The 13920-nt window shown below is 37.8% G+C and overlaps 2 protein-coding genes across 25 annotated transcripts; one reads left to right on the top strand and one right to left on the bottom strand.

Moving 5' to 3' along the window:
* Window positions 1–255: 255 nt before the first annotated feature.
* LOC137823856 (clathrin interactor EPSIN 2) lies at window positions 256–7910 on the top strand. Its single transcript, XM_068629161.2, has 14 exons — window positions 256–534; window positions 1194–1276; window positions 1364–1415; window positions 1598–1677; window positions 1759–1837; window positions 2096–2179; window positions 2301–2446; window positions 2818–3156; window positions 3830–3871; window positions 3967–4062; window positions 4134–4327; window positions 5328–5533; window positions 5793–6909; window positions 7032–7910. Exons 2-14 carry the CDS (start codon window positions 1242–1244, stop codon window positions 7550–7552), a joined length of 2991 nt encoding a protein of 996 aa, XP_068485262.1. The 5' UTR covers window positions 256–534; window positions 1194–1241; the 3' UTR covers window positions 7553–7910.
* A 485-nt stretch (window positions 7911–8395) lies between these two features.
* On the bottom strand, window positions 8396–13298 carry LOC137823851 (Phosphoenolpyruvate carboxylase family protein). 24 transcript variants are annotated; one of them, XR_016514602.1, is made up of 9 exons: window positions 12718–13295; window positions 12289–12570; window positions 12089–12211; window positions 11372–11522; window positions 10933–10956; window positions 10623–10839; window positions 9878–9914; window positions 9614–9760; window positions 8396–8910 (listed from the first exon to the last, which is right to left on the bottom strand). XR_016514602.1 is itself a non-coding variant. In XM_068629143.1 (9 exons), exons 1-8 carry the CDS (start codon window positions 13219–13221, stop codon window positions 9642–9644), a joined length of 1464 nt encoding a protein of 487 aa, XP_068485244.1. In that variant the 5' UTR covers window positions 13222–13295; the 3' UTR covers window positions 8396–8910; window positions 9614–9641. The 24 variants fall into 24 exon arrangements, 16 of the variants coding, with proteins under 16 accessions (XP_068485244.1, XP_068485247.1, XP_068485246.1 ...); XR_016514604.1 differs by having other exon boundaries at window positions 8396–8761; XR_016514603.1 differs by having other exon boundaries at window positions 8396–8654.
* Window positions 13299–13920: the final 622 nt, after the last annotated feature.

The following is a 13920-nucleotide window of genomic DNA, read 5'->3' as shown; positions in this document are numbered from 1 at the left end:
ATAATAAATAAAAAAAAGGAAGAAAAAGAGGTAAGAATAAGTTGGCACATTGGTGTCAACAGAGAGGAAGTTGAAGCCATTCACCATCCACCCATCAACCCTCATTATTGCCATTGCTTTTTTCAAAAGTAGATGCCAATACTAAATTTTTTTAATGCCAAATAAAAATACGTAAAATAATTAACTTATTAGATTCATTATTAATTTTCAAAAATAAAAAAATAAAAAAAGAGAGAGAAAAAGGTAAATGTTCTTAATTGTTCCCCGCGTGTAAGTTGCGCTGTCTTGCTCGTCCTATATGCTTCCGTTTGAGAACTCCGAAATTGTAGAGAGAGAGAGAGAGAGAGAGAAAGAGAGAGAGTGTGCGTTTGTTTTGTGTGTGTGTGTTTCTCTGTCGCAACGTAATATTATTATTATTGTGAGTTTGGGACATAACAACTCAGAGAGTTCTTGCATTTCGCAACCTCTCTCTAACGTTGTTGCCCTTTCGTTTCCCCCTTTCTGCCGACGATCTTGCTTCTCTCTGTGGATCAGGTTCCGTCTCTCTCAGATCTGGATTTCCTTCATTCCTTCTTTCTTTCTTTCTTCATTCCAATTCTTAGATTTCCTCTTTCGTTTTGCTTTTCTACATGCTATTCACGTGTTGCTTTATCTTGTTGTTGTTGTTGTTGTTCCTTCAATGAATGGTGTTTGGATCTTCTCCTTTGTTTTTCGCTGATTTCATTTAAGGATTTCATTCAATGTGTTGCGGTGCACTTGTCTATGATAGATCACGGGGCCAGATTTCAGATGTGGAACGGGAGGGTGATCGTCTTATTAGCTTTTTCAGATTTTTTATTCTTCTCGGAAAATGTTTCTTCGACTTGTTTCTGGATTCGTTTAGTTTTATGCTCGATCTTCTATAACTGTATGTGAATTTTGAGGTTGCGTCTCTGGATTTTCTTTTCTTTTTCTCGCATTGTAAAGCGTACCGACAATGAATTTTGCTTATTGCTGTTGCGTCCCTACCTGGTCTCTGGCTAACAGCCATTTTTTAAGAAAATTGTGTTGTGAATTGCTCTGTTGAGCTGCAAGAAACGGGTAATAATGCTTGGAAATGTCGTTCTGTAATTGAAGTAACCTTTTTCTTGAATCATTTTGTTGACCCGTTGAGTGAATTTATTTTTTACGTGAGCATTGTTTGTACGTTGCAGTTGGGGCCCTCGGTGCTGGTTTGTAGCCTGTGCTGAATACCAGCTACAATGAAGAAGGCTATTGGTCAAACTGTCAGGGACCTGTAAGTATATCTGTTTATTATTCGTTGATATATGTATGATTCGATGTATTGTATATAAATGTCATGCTCTTCATTGTATTGTTGCAGTAAAAGAGAAGTAAATAAGAAAGTGCTGAAAGTTCCTGGAATTGAGCAGAAGGTAATTCTTTTTTGAAGTTCGTTATGGAATTATGGCTGCAACGATAATGACATGTTTTTGTGGTATTCTTACAAATGAAATAGATGTTTAATATCCTTATATTTATGCATTATGATATATGATCCCATTTTGCAAAACCTGAAGCAGATTCATCATTCATTATATTCTCTATCCTCTTCTAGGTTCTTGATGCTACCAGCAACGAACCATGGGGTCCTCATGGATCACTTCTTGCAGATATTGCTCAGGCAACCAGAAACCCGTAAGCTTGGACTCTTAATTGCATGTTTGACATATTATGTATTTGAGTACATTGAATCTCATTCTTAAACACCCCTTGCAGTCATGAATACCAGATGATCATGTCAGTAATCTGGAAGCGAATTAATGACACTGGGAAGAATTGGCGGCATGTCTACAAGGTTTTGATAAATTATTTTAAGTTTTAGATGCAATTGCTAGCAGGTGCTGCTGATCTTGCTTTTCTTTTTACCACCATCAACACTACAATGTATCCACCAGTTTGTGAAATCTGTTTTGATACTTCTTTCCATCCTCTGCAATAATGATGGGTTGTTGTTGCACATTAACAATAATGTTTTTTATGTACTGCATTTACTGTTGATCTCACCACCTTAAATTATGTGTTTCTGTATTAACCACTCTTTGTTCAACTCCAGGCTTTGACAGTACTAGAGTACTTGGTGGCTCATGGGTCAGAGCGAGTCATAGATGAGATCAGAGAACATGCTTATCAAATATCAGTAATTCCCATTTTGTCAATTCTACTTAAAATTTATATACTTATTGCCAAGCAGGTCCCAAGTTTTGTAAGGTGATCTAAAATTTATAATGTGACCTGATAACATTTCATCGTATGAACAGACATTGTCCGAGTTTCAATACGTTGACTCCAGCGGAAGGGATCAAGGAAACAATGTCAGGAAGAAATCTCAAAGTCTTGTTGTCCTTGTGAATGATAAAGAAAGAATTGTAGAAGTGAGGCAGAAGGCTGCTGCTAACAGGGACAAGTAAGTCTCCTCTCGTTAATTCCATTGATATTTTGCAGTTGAAATGTAAATTTTATATATACCCCCTTGCACAAGGCATTGCATTAGTAGATATTTTGTTTCTTGACTTCCCTGAGTTGTAGAATATGATACTCCGTATGTCCTCTGGATTTCCGGATTATAGATCTAAAATACACAGGTGGGTATGTGAAATTTGTGTGAACGTATGTGTGTCTGTGAGTATCACAGTTTCTAGGAGATATTAACTGTTTTATATGATTCATCAGGTTTCGCTAAAATACAAAGTTGGGTATGTGAAATTTTTGTGAACGTATGTGTGTCTGAGTATCGCAATTTCCTGGAGATATTAACTGTTTTATATGATTCACCAGGTTTCGCAACCATGCAGCTGGTGGAATGTACAGACCGGGTTCACATTCAAGCAGTGGAGCCTATGGTGACAGATATGATGATGATCGTTATGGAAGCAGGGAGGAAGATCGAAATGGCTATGGTTATGGAAAAGAAAGAGAATGGGGCTATAAAGATGATGATCGAAATAGTCGTGATGGAGATCGTTATGGCAGAGATTATGAGGATCGTTATGGCAGGGATAGTTATAGAGATGATGACTACAGGGGAAGAAGTCAAAGTGTTGACAACCAATACGAATCAAGAAGCAGGAGCTCGGATAGAGATCGTTATGATGACGAAGGACAAAACTCATCTCGGTATGTACCTATGCTTTGAACCTTGTTCTAAGCTTTAGCATTTAGTTCAGGAGATTTTTTTTTTTGTTGAGTTCTGGCAGAATTATATTGTATTCATTTTTCTTCATTAGTGACTTTGTAGCTTTCATTTTGAGAAAACAGGATACAATATCAAGCTTTTCAGTTTGAAAATTTAACAGGTGGTGTGGAGAACCCAGACTATTCACCACCTATATGGTTTTGGTCTTTACTGTATAGAGTAACTTACAAAATAAGAGCTGTATAGAAGGAGTACTATAGACCTAGTGGTAAAAAAGGGCATGTGGTTTTTAACCTGTTAACATAATTAGTGGAACAAAGTCTTATCTATGCATGATAATTTATAGAAAAGGTTTACTTTGTACCAAATTAGAGTGGGGTCTTGTGTTGCTTGTCAGCCATTTAATTATCAGAAAATGAATATGGCTTTAGTTCTATCCTTCTTGTACTCAAGATGCTAGAAAGATAGAGTTGTGAACTGAACTTTTACTTGGTCTTGATATCTTTCGGTAGCAGTCTGCTTGAAGGTGCAAGTTCTTTTCTTCTCATTTTCTTCCCATTTATTATGAGAACATGAGGATTGATGTGATGTTATTGCTTTTTAATGTCAATCATTTTGATTCTAACTTCATCTTTTTATGCAATGATCTCTCAGTGGAAGCAACGCTAAACCTGAAGACCAATCTCTGGAAGCAAGGTAAATTGTCTTTAAAATATACCTTTTCTGTCATGTATGCATATTGCTGCAAGGCATTTTTAATGTTTATAATGTACAATACAAAAATATGGCAGGCTTGAGCGGAAAATTTCTGAACAAAATATGGGTGCTGCTCCTCCTAGCTATGAGGAAGCTGTTGGTGAATCTCGCAGCCCTGTACACAGTGAAAGGTAAGAACTGTTACACTACAGACAACACTTATTCCCAACAGAATCTGTTACTTATATTATTTTGATTTCAGAGATGTGGAAACTTCAGCAGCATCTGTTCCAAGAGATTCCCCTCCTCATGTAAATGATAATCCTATTCAAACATCTGCTCCTACAGGATCCTCTCCTGTAAACAATAGCACAACTGAAGCAACTACTGCTGCATCTGGAGCCCAGGAACCTGAAGCAACTGATGATTTTTTTGATCCACGTGGTCCTACATCAGGTGTTTATTACAGTATTATGTTGGTCGGTCTTCTATAATCAGTATTCCTGTAACGACGCTTCCTTGTTTCTTGTTTTGAAAAGTTCATACATGTTTTAGTTGAATTTGTTCTTGTCAAATTATTATTCAATAGATCCTATTAGTTTCATAGGTGAAGGGGCAGGCTTGTATGTTAAATGTTTGGGTTGAAAGTTTGGAATACACATCTCATCTATAATTTGAGTTGCATATGCATCTGCATTACTCATATTGTTTTCTTTGGATCATCCCTTAGACATTTCTGAGTATATATGTTATACTCCCAATCCAAGTCCTAAAAAATATAATTTTTGTCCTAAACGCAGAAAATTGTTTGGCAATGTGAAAATTTTCACAGAATTTCCAGCTGCCCACGTGTTCTTCTGGTAACCAGGACTGTGAAATAGGTGCTGGCTACCTTTTTATTGATGATTTGTCTGTGTTTTTAGATTTTTATCCTTTGACAACTTAGTATTGTACAGACTTTGGATTGGTACATACACACTGTTCCAGGCATAAAATTTTGAAACCGAATTCTAAGACCAATTAATGAGAACAATTTTCTGGCATCCTTTAGTGGGAAAAAGTTGGCCATTCACTGATGTGGCTCATAATTAAAAATCTTTTCATTTATACATATTTTGAGTGGTATGAGACAGCTGTATGTCATGATTTGTGGTCAAGATGTAAAAACTCCGGTCAGACTTTGGTCTGATATACTTGTGAAACCAGTGGCTCGACTGTAATTGACATTTGATGAATTTTCGTTGGCAATATTTGGGAGTTCAATGTTAATATAAGTGTGCTTGTTTGTGTTTGCTTATTTTGGAGAAATAATTATTTTTCTTGCCTGCTTCTCGAGAGAGCTTCCAAAAAAGTTATCATTTCTTTAAAAGTATGTTTAAACAAGCATAATTAATGGTCTTTGAAAAATACCATTTACTAGGTCTTGTACTCATGATATCTTTACATTTCTTCTCAGCATTCTCAGCTGCTCCAGCCGGCCCAGCTGCCCCTGCCACCACTAATAATGTTGAAATGGACTTGCTTGGTTCCCTCTCAGACTCGTTCTCTTCAAATGCTTTGTCTATTGTACCATCTGAATCAGCAACTGCAGCCCCTGATGCAAATGTGGGATCAACAGCTTCCTTTGCAGCACCATCATCTGGGTCAAATAATTTCGATCAGGCATGGCTTTGTTCCATTTCTTCAACTTTTTTAGTAAAAGCAATCAGGCGTGTACTAAAAATAATGGATTTGTACCGGACTTGGAATTCTTATAGTTGTGAACTTGTCTACTTTATGTCATCTTTTCCTTTTTGATTTAGCATGCATGGCATATTTATCTTGTACATAGCTTTGAATAATCTTTGTAGTTTAAATCAGTCCCCCCTCTGTTCGTTATTTTTTGTTGAAATAATATATTTGTTGGTTTGACTTCTTACAGTCTTTTGAAGATCCATTTGGTGACGGGCCATTCAAAGCTTTTACTTCCACTGAAACTGCTCCATCTCAACCCCTGACATATCAGAATATTGAACCATCCCAACCAAATGGTCTTAATGCAGAAACAAACTCTAACTTTGGGTTTGGGGATTCATTTTCTGTTGTACCATATTCTGCACCTGCCTCTGACAGTCAACCTTTTTCTGCAAACTCTCACTTTTTGTCTCAAGATTTGTCATCTGCACAGCCAGAAACCGATATTCTTGCAGACATTCTTCCTCCTGCACCGTTACCTGAGATGAGTTCACAACAGAACATTTCAGCACCTGGTTTTGGCCATCCTTCTTCACCTTCCCTTCCAGCTTCATCCGGTCAAATGGCATCACAACCATTTTCTGAGCCAACTGGCCAATTTAACCAGAAAGGTTTCTCAGCTGCTACCAGTCAACCTGCACAAACCTTTCCAGTTCCTACAGATCAATTTTCTCAACAACCCTTTTCTGCTCCTAATAGCCAACCAGGACAAGTACAATCATCCTTTTCATCTCCCTCCAGTCAATATGCGCAACAACCCTTTTCTGCTCCTAATAGCCAACCAGGACAAGTACAATCATCCTTTTCATCTCCCTCCAGTCAATATGCGCAACAACCCTTTTCATCTCACGCTGGTCAACATATTCAGCCACCTTTTGCTTCTCAAGGTGGACAACCTGCACAATCAGGTGGTATGTACGGTGGATTGCACTCCCAAGATGGATCTCCTCATTCCCAAAATGGATATAATGGGCATATGAACAGTGGGAACTTCCTGCCACCGGGATCTACAGCAGCTTTTCCTTCACATATGACTCCCCATACTACAACAGGACAGTTGTCACCACGCACCAACTTTTCCCACTCTCCAACTCATCAGGCATCACAGTTTAACAATCATTTTATTGGACAACAAGGGAATGCAGGACCCTTTAGTTCACCAATTACCAATCAATCACTTGTTCCGCATGCTTCGCAATCAACTGCATTAGTTTCTCAACCATCCAATGCCAAGTTTGAGACAAAATCAACAGTGTGGGCTGATACACTAAGCAGGGGATTGGTTAATTTGAATATATCTGGACGTAAGTGCTTAGACCTTCCTCCCCAAACCCATCTGTTAACATTTCAGTTTCCACATCATACTTGTTAGAATGTTGATCTTATGTGGGACATTGTTAACTAAAATGTTTTTCTTATCATGCAGCTAAAACAAACCCGTTAGCAGATATTGGGGTCGACTTTGAAGCCATTAACAGAAAGGAGAAGAGAATGGAGAAGCCCACTACGGCAGCTGTAACATCAACTATAACTATGGGTAAAGCTATGGGATCAGGTTCAGGTATGGGCCGTGCTGGTGCTGGTGCTCTCAGGCCTTCAAACCAAATGATGGGCTCTGGCATGGGTATGGGCATGGGCATGGGTAATGGCCCTCCTGGTGTTGGTATGGGTATGGGAGGAGGCTATGGAGGCATGAATCCATCAATGGGTATGGGAATGGGAGGGGGGATGGGTATGGGTATGGGACAAGGGTACCAAATGCAACCCCCAACTGGAATGCCTCCTAATTATAATAACTCCATGATGGGTCCAGGTGGTTATGGTCAACAGCCATATGGTGGTAATGGTCAACAGCCATATGGTGGCAATGGTCAGCAGCCGTATGGTGGCAATGGTCAGCAGCCATATGGTGGCTATGGTCAACAGCCATATGGCGGCTATAGATGAGATAGTAAGTGCAAGTATTACTCTGATTGTTTTGCTGCAAGTTGAGAAAAAGAAGTGCTGCTACTTACTAGTAGACTACATCGTGACATTTGGATTTATAGCAGTTAATGCTGCAATTTTCTGTAAAGTGACCCAGTTATGTGTATTCTTGTTATAAATATGCTGTTACCATTCTTTTTCGGGTCACCCTTCTGTAGGTGCTTTCAGCATCACTGTTGTGTACCAGTGACTGGATACAATAACCTTACTTGGGTTATTACTTTCTTTGCTTGTTCCACATTTTTTGAACACCAACAGGTGGTTTGATATCGATATATTTTTTTCATGTGTCAAATTAAAGAATTGGAATTCAAAGGCTTTTTTTCTTATAAGTTTTTTAATTTCTTGCCCAAAATGATCATGCAACTGATAGTGAGTGTTGTTCTGGCTTACAAATTATTTATTTTCTCTACAGTTACTAAAAGACACGGGGCATTACCAAAAGAAAGCATAAAAAAGTCACGTAAAAATGCTATTGGAGTTGTATGCTTTCCCACTTTCGTTTAAAGTTATCTGATTCTTATTACTTTAGGCGAATAGTGCTGACACCATGTTTTTGGCACCGTTCTTTAATTGCTTCTGATATCCGATGCCATACTTTTCATCTTGTCAACAAAATCTTGCGTCCGATATTTCGTTTTACAAATTATACGAACTTTAATCACCTTTTTCAAAATTATTCAGCGTCCAGAATCAGTTTCACAATTATCCAAATACTAGTCAAAGTTGCTAAAAAATAATTCAGTTCAACTCAAAATAATCGATGTAAAGTAACTAAACCTCAGAACTGATAGGACATGAACATTTTTCTCCTTACCAGAACAAGGAAAATTGGGTTAATATATTAACGGTAAAATTGCACCAGTCTTATTATATTCAAATAGTTTGCATAACCGACTATAGTGGTAACAAAACTTTACTTTTTTCATGTGATATTTGAAACTATTGGTTCAGTCCCGATGACACGAGCAGAAAGGACCATGTTTGTGCCCCCATCAACGACCAAGCTCATTCGTGCCTTGCCTTCCGGTTACCACCTTCATCAGTATAAACCATCAATGTCCTGGAAGATCATTATCAACGAATATAACAAACAAGACTTTGTCATCCAAATGTTCAATATTGCAGGGATTTGCTTCATCTCATCATTACTGCCCTCAGACTCCCCTACTTTAAATTACGGTATTATGTTCAGAATTGCAACTAAACAAGTCAACCAATTCTAATTTTGTACTCAAATATAGTACAATTCATAAATCCGGAATTACATAAACAAAATGAAAGACAAGACAATCCAGAGCCTTTCCAATTGTTGAATTCTGTTACAAAAAAAGAAGCAGCACACATAGATTTAGGGAACATTAAGTCTTCTATTTCTTTAGGGAACAAATAAATTTTAACTCGGTAAGGTAACATGCTGAAAGAGCGGAAAGAATTTAAATTTTGAAAATGCCATGAAGCATAGATAGACATAGTCTTCTTGTTGGATTATGCTTTTACAAGCATTATATTAATGTAAAATATCGGAGGACCCTTTTTAGGTGAATGTAACAAATTATGGAAAGGGAAGTTGTTGGATAGACATCCAAGGAGCTGCCAGACCCACACCCAGCAACCACCACCATCACCAGAAAAAAAAAAAAGAACAAACATTTATAAAATCTGGATCATGATGAATAATAGTGGGGGAGCCAAGAATAACATTAAAAAAAAGCAAAAATTTTGTGGCGATGTGCTGCCTAGTGTGATTGTCGTCGTGTCTTTAAAGAAAGCTCTCTGAATTAGCAGCTTCTGCGAGATATAGCACTTTGTTCTATTCGCTGTAATCTCACAATTTCAGGGTTTCCCTTAACAGATATCTGTGTTTAAGGATTGGATATCTTTTCTTAACTGATTTTTTTGAATCTCTAGTTTGATTTCTTCATAAGGAGAATCTCTTATTCACGTAATACATTTTTATCTCGCTTTAATTTCTTTCTTTTTTTATCTCTAATAAAACAAGAATGGTGGAGAACAAATTACCGTTGAACTTGAGAAAAGAAATGTGGAATCACTCCAAAAATACTTGAATCCTGTCCCCCATCCTGTCTTTAAAATCTATCAAGAGTTTTCCCCCAACTTCCTCAGCCGCATCGTCCAACAGTTCTTTGATGTTTACGCCACCCAAAGCTGTAAAAAGTTATGAAAATTCAATCAACAGAAATTGTGAAAAGAAGCACTGAGTTGCAAATTTGGAAAAGACGTCTATTTATATACTAATTAATAATTTCTAAATAGTAGTAGTACCAGGAACTATGTTTGTGATTCCATCCAGAAATCCAGCCTGCATATAGCAAATTATGTGTATCATGAGAAAAGGGAACAGGAAATCTTAATTGGAGCAACATTGAATTGAACATGCACATCATTTAAAGATGAAGAACTGAATGACACAGAGGAGTTACCCAGAAACTATGCATAACCACAACATAGGGAGATAAAGCCTTGGCATGATGCAGTACAGAACAAAATAGTTGCAGATAGGCATTTATAAAACTAATGTTGTGTACTATATTCCATTTCTCTTTCTCTTCTTCCAAATAGTGGGGAAGGAGAAGGGCAAGCATAAAGTGGTGGAAGAAAGATGATTAATTTGGGAAATTCGGACATCCAATTATACTATTTACATCACTATTACGATTCCAAATAGATAAATTCAGATATTAACTTGAATGGAAAATAGATGATAGTTCATGAGGTTTCAATGATGGCGGAGAATGGTGAGATAACATAAGGAACAAGCATAAAAAGTTAGAATAAATAGAAATACACGTGGATTTTTACGTATGTTAGAAATTGTGATAGAATATAAAAAGGAAATCGTGTAATTGGAATTATAGAGACAGATGCACATCAACTTATGGTAAAATCATTCATATCAAAACTGGAAACCAGTACGCCCCATCCTTAACTAATTCCGAGTCTTCTGAACAACTAATATGAATAAATCATTATTCTTTTTTTAGTGCATCAGGAAGGTATGATCACTTACAGGAATCCTAACATCAAGTCTCTCAAATCCATCTCTGCCCGTTATTTTTACTCTGAGAGTTCGAGACCAGATACCAGAAAAAGGGTTCCTTGAACTATCTGCACCATATTTATTGTACACATCATCAGGTGTTATAACTTCCACAATGGGATCTTTGAAACTTTGACTTGTCTGCTCAGAATCAACTTGATCTCTCCGTCGTATACTGTATAGGCTACTGCTCTCTGACAAATAACTAATTACCATGAGAATGCAAGACCGAAATGCACAATATATATTTACAACGTGAAAATCAGCACGAGACCTTTACCTCTGCCTTTGACTCTCCCTAGAGCTGAAACAAAAGAGATTTGCTTACAAAAGATGGAGGTCTAATTTTCTCTCAAGTCACGACTATCTATGATTAATTAAATGGATTTTATTTATTTTGATAAAATACTAATCAAATATTTAATATGATATTCTGCAATGAACATGTCCATTTCACATAATAGACCTTGATAAAGTTCAAATGCTTCTCTCCACACACAGATGAATTCATAAGGTTTATTCATCATCGAATCCTCCTAAGCCCAACACATGTTTATGAAAGTAAAGTGCTGAAACCATTAAGTAATAATTTGATAGATATTGATTGCCGGCTAACAAATTGTTTATGACCCTCAGAAGCCTACTGCCATTACACTACAATATCCCTTTATAGAAGAAAGATTAAAAATTATTTTTTTGTTAAGTTCTGTCTATCCTACCTCCCTTGGAAAGCTGCGGATTGGTACTTGTAGCATAACGCTTCTCTTCTTCGTAGTAAGCATTGAACCCTAAGATATCCTTAATTTCTTCAAAAGAAGGCATGCTTCCTGGAGGAGGAAGACGACCTCCTTTAATGGCTATAAGTGAATCCTACAAAATGCAATCATAGATATTATTTATCAGCAAATAAAAAAATTCTAAACGATACTGCAAAAGAAACATCAGAAAATAGTGATATAACTATGGCTTGTTATAATAAAGGAGTTGAAAAGATAAAGGTATAATTCTTCCAACAACCACACTCGGTTAGTGCAACTCACCCCCCTCTATGTCATCCAAATCAAAAGGCACTTGGGTAGCAAACTATCAAGAGATCAACTCTTTCCTAGTAGCTATGTCTTTGGCCGAGCTCCATTATATAGGTTGCTTTCTTTTATTTGCTCAGGACCTTTAGGCATATTATATTTGAAAGTACAACTTGTTTTGGTATATCATTTGGATAAACATAAATATAACAGATGGTATTGGGCATTAGTCAGGCATTTTGGTTACTTAGCACGAGCTGCAGTGCAATCACGAGCGGGGATTTGGTGGTGAATGTTAAAAATTTACAAACAAGTACTTGGTTAGCATGTCTCATTCAAAACCTGAACTTATGCAGATATAATAATAAGAATCAATCAGTTCAAAAAGGAAAAAGAAGGAAGACGAATGACCTGCATTGCTCGTATAGAAACCCCGATCAAGGAAAGGGGATATGCAACAATCTTAAAACCAATCTCTTCAAGCTCCATAGGATTAAGTATCGGCGTCTTGCCACCACCTTCAAGCATATTGGCCTACACAAGAGCACAACCCAACAAATCATTCGAAGCACCAATGCATTCATTCATCTCTTCGATTAACAGAATCGTACCATTTTGGGAACAAGCGGAGAAACTTCGCAGAAAGCCTTCATCTCTTCTCTGGAAGCAAGCGCGTCTATGAAAAGAACATCAGCTCCGGCATCCGCGAACGCCCTCGACCTAACAAGCGCTTCATCCAACGACACAGCTTGGCGAGAATCCGTACGCGCCACAATGACAATATCGCAACCGCTCTCTCTTCTCGCATCCACGGCCGCCTTAATCTTCATCACCGCTTCTTCTCTCGACACCACTCTCCTCCCGCGCGTGTGTCCACACGCTTTCGGCGCTACCTAACCAACGCCATAATCAACTCAATCACACCGATAAGCTGAGTCCATAACAAACAAACCTAACTAACTAACCAACGAAACGTTGGAATTGTGTATCCGATACTAATTTCTCGAAATACCGAGATCCATTGATGAAACCTAACTGACCTGATCTTCGAGAATGATTCCAGCGAAACCGGCGGCAACGTATCCTTTGAGAGTTCTCTTGAGATTCATGGCGTTGCCGTAGCCGTTGTCGGCGTCGCCGATGACGGGAATGGAGACGGCCTGGGTGATGAGGTGGCCTTGATCGAGAATCTCGCCGTAAGAGATGAGACCGGTATCGGGCAAGGCGAGCCTGGAAGCGGAGATGGAGAAGCCGCTGGTGAAGCAGAACTGGAAGCCGGCGGTCTGAACGAGCTTGGCGCTGAGAGCGTCGAAACATGCGGGGCCTTGGTGAACCCCCGGGGAGTCGAGGATTCGTCGAAGGAGCTTGGCGGGTGAAGAAGGAGAAGAAGCATCGTTGCCAGAAAGAGAAGAAGCTGTGACAACTGAGGATTTGGATGTTCGGAGGAACGAAACGGAAGAAGAGTGGAATGGGAGGGCGCCACCGGCACCACCAAAAGTAAGACCAACCGTCACAGAGGCATTGCCAACCGCTGAAACCTTCATCGCTCTCTCTCTACTCTCACTACTCACTCTCCTTGCTTTCTCCAACCAATTCAATTTAAGTCCACTTTATTTTTTGTCCAATCTAATCACTAACTATTTCAAAATAAATATAATTTAATTTTAATTCTCATTTTTAAACTAGTTGATACCAAAATCACTCTTGTTAAGCTTGTAAGTTCTCGTCTTATAAAATGTTATCATCTTTTTTCTTCTAAGTGATTTAATACAATAATGTCTCCTAGAGTAGTGAATAAGCAAGATTATGAGATTTTGTCTAAAAAAAAATCATTATAATATATTTTTGATCTTAAATTCAAGAGATAGTATCGCTATAATCAATCACCGTATTAAAAATATTGTCTCCTTTTGAAGATTAATATTTCGTTACGATCTTATTTTTAAAAGATGTATCGATAGATTAAAATAGGACAAAATATATAAACTATCATTAACCTCGACTCTTAAGTGACAGATAGATTAAAACAGAAAAAAATATATAAAATATAATTAACCTCGACTCACTACTCTTAAGTGAGGTAGAACTATTAGTATCAAAATCCCAAATCGAAGTCCAAAGGGAGGAATGCAAAGGAAGGATTGCCCCCCTAATTGAGGGGTTAAAGAATCTTTTCGACCTATATCGATACCTTATCATTATCGAGTTATTGGTTTTAAATTCTGATATAACACGTTCATGTT

Source organism: Phaseolus vulgaris, chromosome 8 (assembly GCF_051622355.1).
Source record: "Phaseolus vulgaris cultivar YP4 chromosome 8, ASM5162235v1, whole genome shotgun sequence".
NCBI classification, from domain to species: domain Eukaryota; kingdom Viridiplantae; phylum Streptophyta; class Magnoliopsida; order Fabales; family Fabaceae; genus Phaseolus; species Phaseolus vulgaris.
Note: the sequence above shows the minus strand (reverse complement) of the source record. Positions and strands in the feature narration are given on the sequence as shown.